The sequence below is a fragment of the Hippoglossus stenolepis genome, chromosome 10, assembly GCF_022539355.2.
Source record: "Hippoglossus stenolepis isolate QCI-W04-F060 chromosome 10, HSTE1.2, whole genome shotgun sequence".
NCBI classification, from domain to species: domain Eukaryota; kingdom Metazoa; phylum Chordata; class Actinopteri; order Pleuronectiformes; family Pleuronectidae; genus Hippoglossus; species Hippoglossus stenolepis.
The window spans coordinates 6,524,032-6,543,512 of NC_061492.1; the positions used below are offsets into that span (position 1 = coordinate 6,524,032).

The 19,481-nt window shown below is 44.2% G+C and overlaps 1 protein-coding gene across 1 annotated transcript in view; it reads right to left on the bottom strand.

The window, feature by feature from the left end:
* fndc3ba (fibronectin type III domain containing 3Ba) overlaps nt 1–19,481 on the bottom strand; it is a 93,494-nt gene that overhangs the window by 49,786 nt on the left and 24,227 nt on the right. Inside the window, 2 exon segments of the mRNA XM_035167284.2 lie at nt 15,441–15,516; nt 18,484–18,629. Of these exon segments, the coding sequence (XP_035023175.2) occupies nt 15,441–15,516; nt 18,484–18,600 (193 nt within the window). The 5' untranslated portion in view covers nt 18,601–18,629.

Here is a 19,481-nt window from a genome sequence, read left to right on the forward strand (position 1 = left end):
ACACACACACGGTTAACATTCCCATCCCTGGCCCCCAGGACTGGACCCAACAGGCCCAACTGCCCCCCAACCCCTCCCCAAAATACAAGACAGTCTTTGTCCTATAAACCACACACACACACACACACACACACACACACACACACACACACACACACACACACACACACACACACACACACACACACACACACACACACACACACACACACACACACACACACACACACACACACACACACCTATAAATCTTATAGTATTAGACTGACTGCCATTTAGAAAGACTCTGGATAATCAAGCAGTTGTGGATTTGAGTGGTTGTAATTGTGTCCGCGTGTGTGTCTACGTCAGTGTGTGTGTTTGCACGTGCACATATTAAGTCAATGTGCTCCTTGATCCACATTGTGGTAACGTCACTCTCCGGTCTTTCCTCCCGCTTTTGCCCTTTAAGCACCACAAATAGAGTCACGACTTCCTCTGGCTAATCCTCCTGGAATCCTAGACAACACAGCTCACCAACTGCACACACACAAACACACACGCACACACGCACACACAGCTCCTTCTCATCTTCCATCTGTTGCTTCCTCCGCTTCTGACTGTCAGAGATCAATTATGAGTTCATATCCTGCATGTGTGGTGACATCACTGAATTACCTGAATCACTGAAGGGGTTGTCTGTGCGTAATCGGGCCCCCTGTGGATTTCCAGGAGGATCTGGATAAGTACTTTGTTTCCACTATACTCCCACGTAAACAGATACATTTGTATAGTTGTTGCCTGACCGGACCTCGCCTCGCATTAATATTAAGAACATTATAAGAACTTGTGCTTGGTGATAACATTATTATTATTCGATATTATCATGAATTGTTCAGCTGTGTTGTGTCACAATGACATGTTATAGCAATTTTGGAAAATTAATGATGTCTTGCAAATCATGATTAAAAACAAATTAAGTCGTAGGCACACCAATTTAATTATTTTACATGCAGTGAGTATATAATGATGAACTACACTTTTGTGCCTCATTACTGTGCCTCATAGAATGTTTTTTCTTTTGACTTATAAGTGAATAACAATCTTATTTTTGTGTAGATTATCAGTCTATCACACTCTTTGGCTTGATGTGAAAAGTCTGCATGTGTTGAAATATTCTTTTGTTTGTGAAAAGTGAAAAAATAAATGCGTCTGAGAGTCTGTTGGGATTCAGACTGTCTCGACTGTGAGCCAACAGGAGGAACCCTGCAGCGGTGGGATTTTAAAAGTAAAGCCACAACACCATTATAATGTTAAACGCTGTGTTGAGACAGGTAGAGTCTTCTTCTCAGTGATCAATGTAGATGAGTAGACTACTAAAGTAATGTTAAACTGCTGCAGGCATCATTAAATTCATAATAGGTCCCAGTGCCTTTGAATTATTATTATTAATCTCACAAAACTACATCTGCGAGCAAACAATCCTACTGCAAGAGTCACAGAAATAAATCTTAAACCCCCGGTCATATGTGCATTTACTCAGGGGTCAGTAGGGTGTGCACATATTTTAGTCACTGCTAAAGCAACCAAGAAGACCACAGGAATGATGACAAACTATGTTTTGTGTTGTGGACAAAGACGAAGCACAACACTGACAAACAGCAGCGAGCAATAAAACTCAAACCAGAAAAAAATAAAGATTCCCATTTGAAGAAGAGTGCAGGCTACATACAATTACTTAGTCGGAGGAGGAAATGTCAGGTAGCCATTTAACCAAGTTGACTTTCCAAGAAAAAGACAGTACAGCCTCCGCACTTCTATGACACACATACAGATGCACAAGTAATTTATTTCTCACCTCTGTAGGTTTAAGTTTTGTTGCTAAAGATTTACACAAGAAGTATACACACATGTCCACGGTAAACATCCTGTCGGACACTTTACCACGCGCACGGACTTTCAGACGAGCAGCAAATGGTCTACGCTGAGCTGCAGCGACAGTCCAGCTGTCCTGTACATACATTCACACAGACAGAGGAGATGATGCAACGTTTCATCAGATGTTTCCCATCATGCAGCTGTCAAAGGCAGCTGCGACTGGGCCCCCCAAACACACACACAAACACAGAGAGCCCAGGCCTCACACACGCACAATTACTTGCATCCGTAATAGCGCCCCTACCTCTGTGCACGGCATGAACACGGCATGAACACGGCATGAACACGCAGTCACCCATCACAAATCTATCAATCGATATGCTAATGGTGAGTGAGTACTGAATGTGGATCAGTTTGGGTTTCGGTCTCTCAGGCTGAAGCAGTGTTCGTCTTTTTGGAGAAGAAGTTCAAAACTTTCCCCTCATTTCAGGACTGCACATGTGGTCGCCACATTGAAAGGAAACACTGAACCTCTTGGGGAAAGCGTGCGTTCGTGTACGTGTGTGTGTACGTGTGTGTGTGTGTGTGTGTGTGTGTGGTGTTGGAGTTAGACCAAAGTCTGTTTGTGAGCTGACCTACATACAAAACAACTACACTCAGATGGATTTCCCAAAAATACACCGAAAAATCATTAGTAAATACATAGACTTAAAAAAAATTGTAAAAGTAAAGCACACACTCACAGAGAGAGAGAGAGAGAGACACCCCGACAGACACACACAAATCTGTGTATATCCTATCGGAGCCCCGTGGAGGCTGCTGTCTGATCTAGATGAGTATTTGTATTCATGCACGTGTGTGTGTGCACGCATCTGTGCATGTACGTGTGTCTGGGTCAGTCATGACGTGGCGCTGCCTGGAAGTTATGTAAGCATCAGCAGGGTAATGTTATCTGTCCTCGGAGCTCCAGGAGCAAGACACTCCCACGACAGCTTCCTCTACTGCCCGGCCAACACACACACACACACACACACACACACACACACACACACACACACACACACACACACACACACACACACACACACACACACACACACACACACACACACACACACACACACACACACACACACACACACACACACACACACACACAGAGTGGAGAGAGCATGGCCTATTGTCATACCTAAAACTGAAACAAATCTCCATAGATCGTTTCGCCATCTGATACAGCCATTAGAAGCTGTGGGAGAAAAAAAAGGAAACCGAGGAAATATAAAGAGAGGAAAAGCATGTGAACGCGGAGCATGATGGGAAATGTAGTTAAAAAAAGAGAGATGCAGGGGGAAGAGAAAGATTCTGCTGGAGCAGGAAATGTGGGAGGCGTTTTTAAAATAGCACAGTGTACTTATACACTTCCTAGATTGGTGTGAACATGTGATGCTACAAACACACACACAAACAGAGCCCTCTGGTCCATCTCCGGTGAGTCAAGTCTAGCGGACATATTTGCCGTGGGCAGGGTGAGGTCCAGTGATGGAGGAGGAAGTCATGACTTCCTGCGCTGCCTTGCCCTCGGTAACGACACTGACAGTCTGCAGAGTGACGCACACACACACACACACACACGTCTGATCCCGACTGCGTGTTCCAGGCTACAGTCTGTAATTTGAGCTGGCTGCTGGAATGTAAATCACAGCATAGAGAGTTGCTATGTTTGAACATTGGGTCCTACTGTATGTGTGTGTGTGTGTGTGTGTGTGTGTGTGTGTGTGTGTGTGTGTGTGTGTGTGTGTGTGTGTTGTGTGTGTGTGTGTGTAAGCATATTCCTCAGGACGAGCATGCCCCTCAGCTTTTTCGCCTCCAATTTCAAAGCTGCAGAACAGTTTCGTAAGAGAACAAGGAGAAAGTTACGGCCGATGATGAAACTATCAGCACCACGATGACTTCATCAGCATCTGACATCGGTGTGTTAAGAAGAAACGACAGCATAGAGCTCGTAAAACCAGCGTCATATTTTACAAGCCCACTGGCTCAAACTTTTAAATAATAAGACATTTACATCCACGGTGGAGAAAGGTTTACACCCTTACTCGTGCAAAAGTAGCCCATCCAAGCCAAAGGGGTCTGATGGCAGGAGGTTTGCTGCCGAACAGAACTGACAGACTTCGGTTTCATCTCCGGTTGTTTGCCCAGAGGTAGCAGCAATGGTTGTGATCCCTGTCCCTGGTTGGCTAATGGATCAAATCCCATTATAACCTTTCTTCTGCTTCTCTGCTGTCTCTAGAAATAAAATTACCGCTGAAGTTCTTGGTCAACGACAACATATATTTTCTATTTTGTAAAGTAAATACAATAAATATGTTCATTTTGGTAGAGTTGACTGTTCAACAGGAGGAAGGCTGCGGAACGAAAAGACCAGTAAACAACTTGTCACTGATTGCAAAGACAGAGGGTGGCAAACATGGCCGATCACAGTGGGAGGTGGGCTGCCGGGGGATTCCCTGCACAGTCTGTGTGGAACCTTCTTACTCAGAAGAGAGTGAGAGGTCAGAACAGATGAAACGCTGTAGGAGGTGGGAGGGAGCTGAAAGAGCCTCCTGTTGGCTCGGGTTTAAAAGGGAGGAGACAAGCTGGAGGTCTGGAGGAGGAGAGGAGCAGTGAGGCGACCTCCACTGAAGACCCACCAACCAGAGGGGGTAAACTCCGGAGAGTTGGATACGGAGTTTACCCACAGTTTGCTTTTCACACAACGCAGCGGGGGGGGGGTTCGCTGCACATCTCAAGTTATTTAATTTGACATTAAGTTATCCAGTATGGTCCCTATGAGCCCAAGTATGGGAGAAAAGGGGAGAAGTGGCCAGGACAGCAGCTGGGCTTCAAACTCAGTAGCAGCAGAGCAGTGAAAAACATCCAAGCTCTAATAAATCAGACGCTTCCACATGAAGATACACCCAGTTTACGAGAAGAACTTGAGACATGATACGTCATCAGCCTCACAACACCCAGGTTATCATAATTATAATAATTCTTCCACCAAGATCCTCAGTGACCTACTTCCTCCAATTTGGTGAAAATGGATTACACTAAATATGAAATAGTAGCTTTTCTACTAAATGACCAAATCCTCCGTCAAGGGTTAAATTTCTTAGACTATGATGTTACCGAGTACATCTTATCGGGCCACTGTGTAAACGGCCCTTAAGCCTACAAGCCCTGATCTGTTCAGTGTGCAGCCCGGGTGTCAGCCCCGTACACCTCCACCCAGACCTCTCTCTGCTTCGCCCTCCCCACCCGCCCAGAGGAGGGCTGCTCTCAGCCGACCTACTTCTGCTGCTGCTGGGTTCGCTCCAGAGGAGAGCAACGTAACGTCTGGAGGGACACCGGGCCCAGCCGTGCTTTGTTCTCAGGATCTTAACACAACACAACACAACACACACACACACACAAACCTACAAATGTACGTGGCTCACACAGACCAAGACAAACATTTCAAAACAGCAGAGTGACCCAGATTAACACCTGAGCATATGTGCTTAAACTCTTAACATGTCATGCTGACACACACGCACACAAACACAAACACACACACTTGCCTTGTGGAACAAACTGACATTTGAATAGTTTACAGAAATCATGGTCACCTCAGCACAAGGACATTCAACAAATTGGGAGAAACACACAATAATGCAAGAGCAAATCATAACAACTCTGAACAGACACACACACTGGGTATTTCCCCGTATTATCACACAATGCTATTCTTGGGCTTGTAGATATAACTGTTGTGGAATCGGTAACCATGCGACACACAATGCATGGAGCGGCAAACTTCACTTCTCGTGTTTTCCATTCATCCACACACACACACCCTCTCGTGCATGTGCACACGGGCAAAGACTTTCTTGACATACATGTGCGAGCATGCACGTGCACATTGTGAATATACACAATCCAGACACTGATGACTCATTGTATCCATTCCCTAATCAACTCTACATGTCTAAAAAGGAGAGGGAGTGAGAAAAGAGAGAGAGCAATGAAGTGCAACAGCTGTCTGTGTGTAAACAGACCCAGAGTCTCATAATCATTTCCTGCTCTCCCTCCCTTGCTCCCTTCTCCTTCTCTCACTCCCTCGAATCCTCAGGACGAAACAAATTCTCAAACCTTGACCCGCTAAAGGACCTTTAGTCATTTTACTAATTTTTTTCCGCATCTGCACCGAACTCGCTCCATTTGTACCCAGATGTGATCCTCTGCTCCCCCTCTTCTCCTCTCCTGTCCTGTCCGCCCCTCCTTTTCCTCCGTCTATCTCTCCACATGTTAATGTGGGGCATTCCTGGTGTATGAGTCACAGTCTGAACAGCACCGAGTTTGTGTCCTCCACAAAGAGCAGAGAAAGTGTGTGTGCGGGTGTAGGGAGATAGAGGAGAGGAAAGGAAGAAGAGAGCAGAGGAAGAAGAGAGCAGAGGAAGAGGAAAGGGAGAGGAAAGGGAGAGGAGAGAGAATTTGTGTGAATCTCATTGGAAAGAAAGAAACAAGGCAAGACTGGAAGTCCAAGATTAGCAGGGACTTTCCCCCCACTCCCCAACTCCAATGAATTCCACAGTTTGTGTGTATGCATTTGTATGAGAGAGAGTGTGTGTGTGTGTGTGTGTCCAATGGCTGAGTGATCCGACAAGCACTGAAATAAAGATATTGTGGAGATTGTGTGCATATGCGATAAGGAGAGAAATATCAAAAGGTATTTCGGTCCAGCTAACTTCTTCTGTTTTTGATCAAACTCATGCCTTCGTCTACTTCCTCCCGACCACGACCCGCTCATTAACCATCACACACTTCCTCCCACCCAATCAGATCAGAGGATAAGAAAATTCGCCGTTACCAAATCAGTCGCTGTTGCAGGAAATTCGGTCACAGTCTCCCCTTGTGTTTCCGAGTGGCGGCAGAACATTATGGTGTCACAGTGACGTCGACCTTTGACCTTGCTTATAGACAATGTCATCACTAAATCATGTTATGCTATTAGAGGTTTATGTGAAATTTAGTCATACTTTGACCTTGACCGTTGACGTTTGACAAACAAACACCTCATCACTTCTTCCTTGAGTCCAAATTGAAAGACATTTCTTCCAGGGCATTTTCTGAGATATTCTCAGGGATACGACAGAGGCTGAAAAAGTTAAAGCCTCAAGCTACAGCTGTCGTCTGAACTCACAATATAAAAAAACTAATGTGTGACCTATGCAGCTGTGCAGGAGGACACATTTGCATGACTCCTTTATAAGTCCTACTCTTCTGTGATGTATCCCATCACCACTTGCAGCTACAACAGCCGCATGTGATCAATAAAGCTTCACCAAATCTAAGTGAATCTAATCGAAAAGCAGCGTGACCAACATGTGGAGGAGATTCGAGATATTAAACCGGCCCTCGAGTGTTACGATGGAGTTTAATTTCATTAAAAGTGGGAGAGAAAAAAAAACAACAGCAGGCAAATCATGAAAACTGAAGTTGGAGTTATGGAGAGGCTGAAACGAAGAAAAAAAGAAATGACATGATAGAACCACGGAGGGAAGCAAGGGAGGAAGTGAAAAGAGAAGGAATAGGGGGAGAGAATGAGGGTGGAGGGAGAGAAAAGTGCTCCAGCTGTACCCTGAGCTTCAGCGGAGCCAAGAATTTCATCCCTGGAAAAGCTCTCCTTCTTTCTCGCTCCGTCTCGCTCTGGAAAATTCTGAGAGCTCTCTCTCCAGTGCACAGCTGCCGCTCACACACTCACACACGGACTTCCACTTTCACACACCCATACATACGGAGACAGACACAGTATTCTCCGGAGTTTTTCCCCCACTCGTTTCATCCCGTCCTTAAAACCATTCCCACCCCTTTGCTGCCAGAAGTGGGCCAGTCCCGACAGCGAGTCTGCAGCTGGCAGGACGGACCAAGTCAGCAGCGAAGGGGTGGTTGGGGTCATCGCGCAGAGGAAGTGGCCTCGCCCGGAATGCATGGCAGCAGACACGACCAGACATGCAGCGTCTGATTCTCTTCACTCTCACTCCTATCCCTCTTCTTTTCTTACTGCCTCCTATTCCTTTATTTACCATCCTTTATTCTGTCATTTTATTTTCACCCAGTTTCTCGCTCCCTCCCTCCTTCTGCCTGCTCATGCCCTACTGTGTGAGGGCATTGAGTTTATAAGTCAGCACTGGGCAGGGCATACAACAACAATCAACTCTCTCTGCCACACACACACACACTTAAGTCAGGCTCTTAACTACCTTGTGCCAAATGAACCAAGCCAGTCCTCCTTGTCCTTTTGTTTCTCACAAAGAACATTTGAGTGGAAAAAACTCGAAATAGAAAAAGCCAGGTATGAGACACACACACACACACACACACACACACACACACACACACACACACACACACACACACACACACACACACACACACACACACACACACACACACACACACACACACACACACACACACACACACACACACACACACACCCAGCCCAGAGGGACCACATTCCATTACACACACCACCTGGAGTGAGAGTCCGTTCCCATGGTGACCTGTTTCCCCAAATCCAAAGGGACGCAACACAAACTTAAGACACACAATGGCACTCAAAATACATCCAGATTTACAGTTGGCCCAGGGGCATGAAAACCTGCAGGTAAATGGTCTTCCTCTGCTTGGCTGTCAATCTAAAGCCCCCCCCACACACACAGCAGGATTTCTCTTTTAATGCGATCCCTCCCTCCACCCATCCCATTACCACTTTTTCAGCACAATATGAGGCATATTCCATAAACACAGACTCAGCAGTCGTCAGACTTGAAGCAATTTTAAAACAGAAAGAATTCTACAGTGGTGAGTTGAAAAGAGCAGACTGAGACTTCACTGTCTGAGCTCTCAGACGTGCAGCAGCAGAACTTTCTCATGCTTTCCGAGCGTGACAGGCAACATGGTCAGAGTGTAAAATAAATGTTTTCCATATTACAACTTTAAGCACATCAGTGTCCCCTGCACAATTATGTACGTGTTGTCTGTATTTTTATTTAATTTTAATACTTCCACATGATGTTTACCTCATTCTGACTATCTGCTGCTGTAACGAGTGAATTTCCCCGGTTCAGAAAGTTCATCTTAGCTTATCTTAGGTTATCAGGAAAGTAAATATAGTGGTTGGTTTGTCAGAAGCATATATACATATACAGATACAGAAATGGGACTGATTTTCAGTTTCACAAGTTTTACCTTCATACTAACTTAAGATTTGTAACTTTTTGGGGGGAGGGGTTATTTCACAGTAAACTAAAAAAACGTTGCCCGACAAAATGAGAAATCTGAATTTATATTTGAGATCAAGATTTCTACTTTTATCAGACAGTTATATTTCATATCAAACCACAAACCGCTGTCCAGTGGAAACCGGGTATCTCCAAAGTTGGTGACTTTAATTGAGTATTAATTTATGGGATGATAAAATCTGTTGACAGTTTAATGGCCCCCTTGATTAACCAAAAAAAATACAACATCACAAAGCTGAAAACGGGACAAATGTTGTATTTTGATAAGATAAAAATGTGTAAATGTGAACCTCATTAAGTCTGCAAAGGCCACATGAGAAACAACTGACATCCATTTAAAACACTGCATGCACAACACATTAAATTGGTTTCATTATGCCCCGTGGCTACAAATAACTTCCACCACAATAAGAGCACAATCCTTAATTTTTGGAAAGACGCGCGCACACACGCACACACACACACACACCAAGTCTTTGTACGTGCTTTTTCACACATTTGGCACCAGGGATCAAAATGTACTTCCATGTAATTTTACAAAAAAGAGGGATAATTACACATAATCCTCAAGTATGTTGCACGGTTCGTTTTCAATGCACACACAGACACTGTAAATCATTTCTGCTGACAGCCGCGTGGAAATACAGACATCAACCAACCTTTTTCCCCATCGCACTGCAATTTTCATTTCAATGTGATTGCCTCACTGTCCCAAACGGGGGAGATTTAAATCCCAGGGCACGTTTGAGAGAAGCTCCTGAAAACAACCGCCTCCGGTTACAAGCAGCGACGGGACCATCCGACGCAGTTCTCCAAATTAAACCCTACTGAAAGAAGCGTATTGGTGCCTCCTCCTCCTGCTTGTTTAGAGCCATCTGGCCGGGTGTAAACACACGCTGCGAGACTTTCCACCATATTCCTCTCAACCGGCTATTTCCATTTACATCAAAGGGCTCAGAGTATAGAAGTGCACACTCCAGCAGGAGGCTGGTGAGAGAGAACCTCCGCGAAGTGATGCAGGGAAACCAGCGAGGGGAACCTTAGCATCGTCCACCCAACTGAGACCAGGAGGGGGACAGAGTGAGACAAAGGCAGAGAGACACACAAATAGACGGGTAGGAGCCTAGAGAAATACTTAAAAGGGGAAGAAAAACACACACAGTGAATCCCAACGATCCTGGTTCACTGTTTCCCGTTCTCACTAAGTTCAAGCCACCTCGAAAGCTTGGAGGAGACGCAAGGTTGAGATGCAAGCAGGGGCCTCATCTGAATTCACAATTATCATACAAAAAACATTTCGGTTTCACTTATAAATCCATTATTCAGTATGTTTATAATCTTGCTGCCTAATAGTGGCCTATAGACGTTTTGAAGACGATCTTGAGTGTGTGTGACTGACACACTGCACCATCCGCGAAATCCCACCTTGAACAGGCCGTGTCAGCCCAATGTTGATGATAGTGTTAAAAGTGAATTCTGTAAAAACATATCCGTCATTCAAGCAGACATTCGGCCCACATCCAACTTTGAATACTTAAATAAGAAAACAAAAGTATCTGAAAAAACTGAATAAACTAGACCTGAGGTGTTGGTACTATTTGTCTAATCATGTCAGTAATTTGACAAAAGAAAACTCGGGGGTTTCTATGCCACTGTACCGAGTTTCCTCATGTATTTCAAAGAATGGAGGCAGAAATGGAGAGAATCATGTTGGAATTGGAACTGATACATCTTGAGCAATAGTTTTGCTGAAATGACCACAATACAGAAAAGAGAGAGGATGTTGGAAGAGACGTTGGGTGTGTCCGTCCGTCTGTCTGTCTGTCTGGCCACTGAGAGACATGGGAGCAGGAAATGTGATGCTACCAAGCAGATACATAATAGTTGTTGTGGTCAGCGTCATCTACATATGTAGTTAAATTTCAAGGGAGGTGCACATCAGGCTTCAAAATGGGCGAAGGAGGGAGATACATGGATTCACCATGATTCTATGCAGAGGTCTAAACTGGCCCAAACATCCAATTTGTTTTTCTTTCAGATTTCCACCTAAGAAGCACTTGTGTATCCTCCATCTAAGCTTCTCCGAGAAGAAATAAGATAAGTGGAAAGTCTTTAATGACAACTGGCCTGATGGATGTCAGGGTGTACATGGAGATGAGATCAAATTAGAGAATTAGGATGCAGCCACTGAGGGACAAGGCAGAGAGGAGCAGTGAGCGACACACACACACACACACACACACACACACACACACACACACACACACACACACACACACACACACACACACACACACACACACACACACACACACACACACACACACACACACACACACACACACACACACACACACACACACACACACACACAAGTTGAAACAAACAGCACACATCTGCCGGCAAGACGCAAAACAGACCTCGACATGATTCACACTCTGCACTGTCCAGATGACACACAAGCAAAGAAATGTGTGCACACACAGCCGGTGCAACGAGGACACACTGGCAGTGAAAATACAGACTGACTGGAGAGCAGCAAAATACACGACAGCATGTCACTGTAGTAGTACATTAGCTGCTCTCAGAATGGACTGTATCGTGCATGCATGCTAATCAAATAAAGCAATAACTGAATATTATAATTTATCCAATTAAGTTAAATATTTATCAGGACATTTAATTTTGATTCATTAATGGAATTAAAGTATTTGGCTTTAGAATTACTCCGTTTAGCAAATTTAATTTTAACAAAAAGCAAGATTCCCTCTCATCTTTACACTGTCGCATAAACATCTACGAACGAATTATCACGTGATATAAATTTTCAGGTGCGTTAATGTGGACGGGGAATATTAATGATGCTTGTAGATGGAGAATGTTTTGAAATGTAAAACGTAAGTGTGGCTGTAGCCTTCAACTCCTTATAAATATGTCTCGAATTGGTTTTTCCAGATCCGGACCAACAGTTTTCCTCATGTACTCATATGGCACAAATCATAAATCATCCATCTGTAGTGTCTCATAGAGAAAAGAATGTTTGTCCAACTTATCCAAGATGTTTCAACGACCTCTTCAACTTTATTTGAAACCCTCATTCAAACAATATGAGTCGATCATAAAGCCACAGACAGGCATAAAAAAAAAAATCAAAGCTCTTGGAGGCAAAAAGATCCATTTCAGACGAAGCACCTCTATTCAAATATGTCGAGATGTCGTATAAGTGAAGTTGAAACCAGATGTTGTGGCCAATGAACTGAAGACCTCCGCGGTAGCTGCTACCGACCAGCTAATCAACGGTTATTAATCTCTGCTGAGACAAGAGAGTTCACCGCAGGAGGGATCTCGCTGCTGCTGCCACCCGAGTGTGACGTCACGTCCTGCCTGGCAGGATGCGACTTCCTGCCGTTCACCGCCTGGCCTCATCATCATCCCTCATAAAAAGTCCAACAAAGAGCAAGCAACACAGTAAATCAACACAGCCTTGTAAAACACACACACACATATTAACACACTGACATTCCAGAGCAGGGTGCTCTAACACACCCTCTAGAGTCTTGGGCTTTGATGTGAGTGTGGGAAAGCTCAGGGGAATGGTCTTGGGGGAGAGAGAAAGGGAGAGGGGGCTTGAAGAGGGGGGAGGGGAAGGGAGAGGAACGGAGGAGAGTGACCCCCGGAGCATCGAGAGGTCAGTGTGTTTAAAGAGGGGGCAGACAGATTTACACACACACACACACACACACACACACACACACACACACACACACACACACACACACACACACACACACACACACACACACACACACACACACACACACACACACACACACACACACACACACACACACACACACACACACACACACAGATAGAGAAAAGGTTCAGATAGAGTTTCCCCGATTTGCTGCTGTAGAAGTGGCACAAAGGAACAAATAACAGAGCAAATAAGGTGAAGTTCATCACTGAGAGTAACTGAAAGATTTTCTGCATTTCAGAGTAGGCAGAAATGACTGGAAACGTAAAAGCTGCCGTTTTAAAGGGATTTTATACGAGCCCTGAGGTTTTTGAATTTGTTGAGCATAAAAATATTCTATGCAAACTGTCAGTCCAAATAAAAGAACACGATTGAGCCGATGCCATTAAACAGCGCTGCGGCTAATGAGCAGCACTTAACGTTAGGCCAATAAATACAAAACTCCATTTTCTGCTCCAGGTTCTGCTTTTTAAAAAGCTGGAGGCCGACGAATGAGGAGGAAAGGAAAGAAGAGGGAGGCGGGAGGAAAGGAAGCCGAGGAGGAGGAAAAAAGATGGAGAGAGCAGCGAGCAGAGGAGAAGAGAGGCTGAAGTTTCAAATGAAAGAATCTCTTATGGCTGCTGTATCGACGTCTCCAGACTGGTTGTGCCTTGGCAGAGCATCTGCGAGTGTGTGTGTGTGCACGTCTGCATGCATGCACCGCAGTGCAGCAGCTAAACAGAGGTTACTTTATATAAAAGCTGGTTCCTGGTTGTGCCCTGAGGTCTCTGTAATCTCGCTCTCTGTCCCCCATACGCTTGCACACAAGTGCGCCATCCAAACACACACACACACACACACACACACACATACAGGCACACGAGTACACAAGCAGGCGCAGACACGGAGCTCTGAGGTCTCGGTAATCACACCGAGTCTCTGTCTAAAGAGCGACTCAGTTCGCCCTCAAAACACACTGCCACACTCCACCTCTCATTAAACCCACTGACCTCCTCCAGAGAGAGACAGAGGGAGAGGGAGAGGGAGAGGGAGAGCGAGTGCGTGTGCGTGTGTGTGTGGCCCTCAACATTAATAATATGTGCATTCAAACATGACCCCAAGCCCCCCCGACCACCCGCCCAATTAACTGTCGTCAACCAAAGTAAAAAACACACACAAACACACTGTGCCTTCAATGCCAAATTATGCGTGCAGCCACACCAATAAACAGACAACCGCCAGACGCCAACTACATCAACAGAGTCTTATTGCAAAGCAGCGTCCAGTGTCCCGCTCATCCAATCAGAGTGCACGTTAAACTTTTCTTTAATCTGTCTTTAATCCATCTGTACCCCAGTCAGTGCGGCATATCTAAGAAATTCTCTCCGCCGACCATATCTGCACATCTTTGAACCCGCCCATCCGACCGTGTGCCATCTCCATCCGGCATTATCTCTGCCCATAGGTGTGTCTGGGGCGATCCCTCTGATTTCAGGGGAAAATTGAATTACATGGCGGGTGGAGAAAAGGAGGCGGGCTGTAATTAGTTACAACATAGACTACGGGGAGGTAGCGGTGATGGGGAGTCAGAGTCTGAGCCAAAACTGCACTCACTCTCTCTCCCTCTCTCTCTCAAAGAAAACCTTCACTCCGAGGGCAAAGAAAGAGCGAGAGAAGAAGGGAGAGACAGACAGACCGAGGGGGAGAGAGAGAGAGAGAGAGAGAGATTGGAATGAAAACAAAGGCGCCCTTTCAAAGTTTCTGAGTAACAGCTTACACTGGTGACATCATCAAAGTGGGACGCGATTCCACAAGAGTTGGGGGAATTCCCGTGTAACTGCCACCTCCTTTGGTTAAGTGCCTCTAAGTAGCTTACATTTCCAGCCTTTTCATGTGCTGATATCTGATACAGCCAGAGAGTAAGACACTGACACTATGCGTTCAACTAACATTTTGAAAATATGGAGATTCTGGTGCAAGCTTTCCAGACCTAATTGGTTGTGCCCATAAAAGACGACAACCTAAGGCTATTCTGAAGTTTCTGCAAGTTTACATTAGTGTAAAAAACTAATATGCTGGTGATAGTTTGTACAATTTCTGGACGGCAGACATTGTTTCAGACTTCAAACCTGATTCAGAGGTCACGGTATTCACATTATCGGCTTTTTAAAATGTCACAAAACTGCCGTGTGGTAACGCTGTTGACATCCCATAGACATCATTTCTCCAATCTCTATAATGCTGTATGAAAACATGATACATGCTTTTCACCTGCATGTTCTCACATTAAAAAAGCAGCATGATATTCACTATGTGGGTTTTAGTCGAGTCACAAGTCTCCATCGTCAGACTTTGATAATCAACTGAAATAAATAGAATTAGCATAAAGCATACAATTGTCTGAAAGACAGTGGCCCCCGTGTCACGTGTGTCCACATATATGTGCCAGCAGATGATAAATGTGATGGGGAGTAATCCCACAGTGAACACGTGTTCATATGATAGTAAAAGAGAAGACTGACCCTGGATGCATTGCAGTGATCCATCCTCTGCCCGGATGGTGAACGTCTCCCCCGGGTTCACCTGCACCAGGATCACCTGTATCAACACACACAGATCACATGGTTAGAAAGCGTGGATCAGATGAAATGTTTCACAACAGAAACTGTGACGGCTTTAAGGGGAAAACAAAACTGAAACACAAACTGACAACTCATCCATCTGCAATAATTACAAACCAGGTTGGGTTTTCAATTGTCTTGCAGAGGTGACATAACACACAGTAGCCAACAGATCCCGGAGTAGGGCGGACACATGTGCAGTATAAATGAGGTTTTAATTAAGCTGATAATCAGGTCTCATATACCATGATTTAGCAAAAAGACTTTGTTTTGAACACACTGACTTGCAAAAACAAAACGATGTACAAAACCAGTATATATAAATATTACACACATATAAAAGCACAGTTAAACACACAGGCAGGTGAGCATGTACAGATCAAGCCAAAACATGACACTGTTTTCCTTTCCCAGTGTTTCTGCTGAGCGTGCGTGAAGGGAGTATGCATGCACCTTACCGTCATATTCTCCGCATAGAGATTGTTGAGAGTGTACACGTGGCTGTAGACATGAAACAGGTGACCCTCCATTGCACACACACGCGCACATGTATTCATGCTCACATGCACACGCACATACACACGAGCAGCCCTGTCTACGCTCTACAGGTGCGCCGTCGTAAAATCCTCATACTATTCGTTTCTCCCGTAGCGCCTGCATGCTCTCCCATCTCAGCCCTAACCTGCTCCGCTCCCTCAGACACACACGCACACACACACTCACACACTTCCTGCTCTGTCTGCGGCAGCGGCTGCTGTTGCTATGGGAACCCCAGCATAGTACAGGGCGACCCATGTTTCCTAAGGACTGAGAAAACCCCTGTATCAGACCTTGTGGGTGGGTGTGATGTGAAGTAAATGCACATATGTTGCATGTTTAAATGTAATAATGTAATGTAGCGTTACTGTTATGCTTAGATAGCATGGTGGGTCCCTGAGGCTGTTATCATGCAATTAACTAATGCTTTGATGCACAAAATGTTAAATATTAAGTTTGAAATAATTACGAACCATGACCATAAAAGGTTTTGTACCCTTGGAATTCACAAAAACTGTTTTGCTGTAAAATACAGTTGTAGCATTAAAAACCTTATGTTTAAAGTCAAGCTACAAACTTTTATTTTAACATCTTCTTTTTAACTACTTGTCTTCTAGTTGAGGGATCTTATTTATTCAACATTTCCAGGCAGGACATCTGAGCTGTTACTCTTCACAATGGTAATGTAATCCTGTTGTGCCATTTGGCTTTTTAAACGCACAATACGTTCACAAACAGTGACGTAGCCAAAACTGACACCAGAGCAGGAGCAGAACCAGAAGTTCTGTTCCAGAGGTAACACCTTCACTGAAATCTAAATTTACATTGGAATTTAAAATAATGCAAAATAATAAAATAATAAATAAATCTATATGCGTGCAACACTGGTCAGCGGTTTGCCAAGCAGATCACTTTATTTGTTTAAACAGAAATGGGAATAAAAAAACACTAAATCTTAATCCACTAGGTGTTAAACATCAAGGCCAATGAAGCAGTTAGATTTGGAAGAGGACAAGGAGGAACTAATGCAAAACTAATGAGCTTAATATCATAATGAAGTGGAAAACAATGTAGCCGATAAAAGGATCTAAGTGGAACAGAAAAAGTTACCTTCTATTGGCTACAATGTTAGACCTCAATATTTAGCCAATGCAGGGTTCCATATTATAATGGAACAGAATATGGAGCTTGTGATTGGCTACATTGTCGCACTTCATCATGTAACTGATGCAGTGTTCCATATTCCAAATGGAACCGAATTGTTACGTTTAATTAAATCATATGTGAGAGAAACCTTATTTAGATTCTAACTTGTCTCTAAGTGAAAACCCCAAAAGATGTTTCACTTTTTCCGAAAGGTGAATAATGGGATCCCTCAACAAGAAATTCCATTTAGTTATAATTTAAGCACATTGTTTAAGTAAAATTCTCCATCACATTTTATCTAACAAATGATTGTACAGAGATATGGTGTCGCACCCTGACAATCTCATCTATGTATCTGAGGAAGAGACACAGACAAACACACACATAAACAGGTGAAGGCAGGTAGATACAGACAGACAGACAGACAGGAAGCAAACACACAGACACAAACACACAAGTATGTACTCAGACTCAAGTGCCCACACACAAAACACACACAGTGAAGGACAGACCCCAAAAAAACAACTACACACACAAACATGGACTCACACATATGAAGAGTTAAATCTATATAATCAGTGGTCTAGATCTCTGATCCCACACTGAGAATCGGGGTTAAACTCCAGGGTGTTACAATAAAAAGCGCTCCCTAACTGCTGTGTGTTACAGCCAAAACCCTCCCTAACTGTTATGTGTCGCAGCCAAAACACTCCCACTGTTCTGAGCTGTGAGGGGACACTCTGGAGACGATACGTACACATCATCATCCCTCATCTACCAAAAGCACACAGTGTGTAAAAATATCTGCGACGACAGGATTGAACCCGGCTCAAATTAACTGATGTTTTTAATTACGTTGATCTCTTCCTTTTGCCTGTGCAGAGCTAAGGTGGGGTTTGGTACTTTGAAGGTGATCCCTTCGGCTCTGTGTCGTCTGATAAGATCAGCCAAGCGCAGATAAGCGCTTGAATCCTTTTCCAAAGTAATTTGAGTTAAGGCCTGGGATCCATCAATGGAGCCAGACGGCCAGATATATGCTGATTAAAGACACGTTTGTAGGACGGAATGAGTCAAGTGTGTGTTTCTGTTTATTCTTGTTCCTGTTACAGGACAAACGCTGAAGATTAACAGCCTGGCAGCTGCTCATTACCTGTGGCAGCCATGCATGAGGCATGTGACGAAATGACAACAAAGACAAGCGAGTGCATGGTTGTTTGTCGTCTATTCTTGTGCGCATATGGGTGTGTTTGTGTGTGTTTACCTGCTGTGAAGCATCACCGTTAACCATGTGAGGCATGAGAGGGACCTCCCCGTTCAGGAGGGGGGGCGGAGCCAAGTCCAGTGGAATCTGGTCTGTCATCATCATTGTGACGTACATTCATGGAGAAATTCACTGAACTGCCCTACCTGAGGAAGTACAGAGAGAGAGAAGGACAAACAGGGGACTTAAGTATTGTTCGGTCATAAATACAAGTACGCAGAGAAACACATTTCCACTGTGTCATCGGGTGAAGTTCACAGGAATGTCACGCAAAGGGCCTCCAGTCCACATGGCAATGGTATGTGATAACACTAGAAATAAATATATACAGTCATCATAACATGAAAAGTGAAACAGAATAACAGATTAGGTATATTGTCCTGCGCTGGTTTAACCAACTGGAAACAAAAGTCTGTTGGTTCAACATCTACACTGTTAATGTGAAGCTGGAGCCAGCAGCCAGTTAGCCTAGCTTAGCTTAAAGGCTGGAAGCAGTGAAAGCAGTTTGATGCTAAACAGGCATTCATAAGTGGGGCCAACTTTTTTTTTTTTTGTACTTTGGGCCCAAAAGCAAATGATTTCCCTCAAATGTCAATCTATCAGTTTACGTGAACCTTGCATTATGCCAAACTACTGATGTGTCACCATCAGTTTATTGTGCGGGTTCGTCAACGACGAAGCAATTTGCTGCTTCAACGGAGCGTGAAAACCTCATCGTTGAGGAACTTTTATTAAATTTGTCTGTTTCCGACGGGTTTACTGTTTTCATGTGGTTTCAATCCCAACCGGGATAAGTACTTGGATGTAAACCCAGATATATCTAATAACAGAGGTGTACATGAAATGACAGGTAGTTATACATTCTCTATGGAAATACTCAGAACGAGAGAGAGAGACAAAGAACAGCAATCAAACAAATAAGTAAAGAAACGAATACGAAGGACTGGAGAAAGGAAACTAAAAGCAAAAGTAATTAAATATATATTATAATTTTTGGC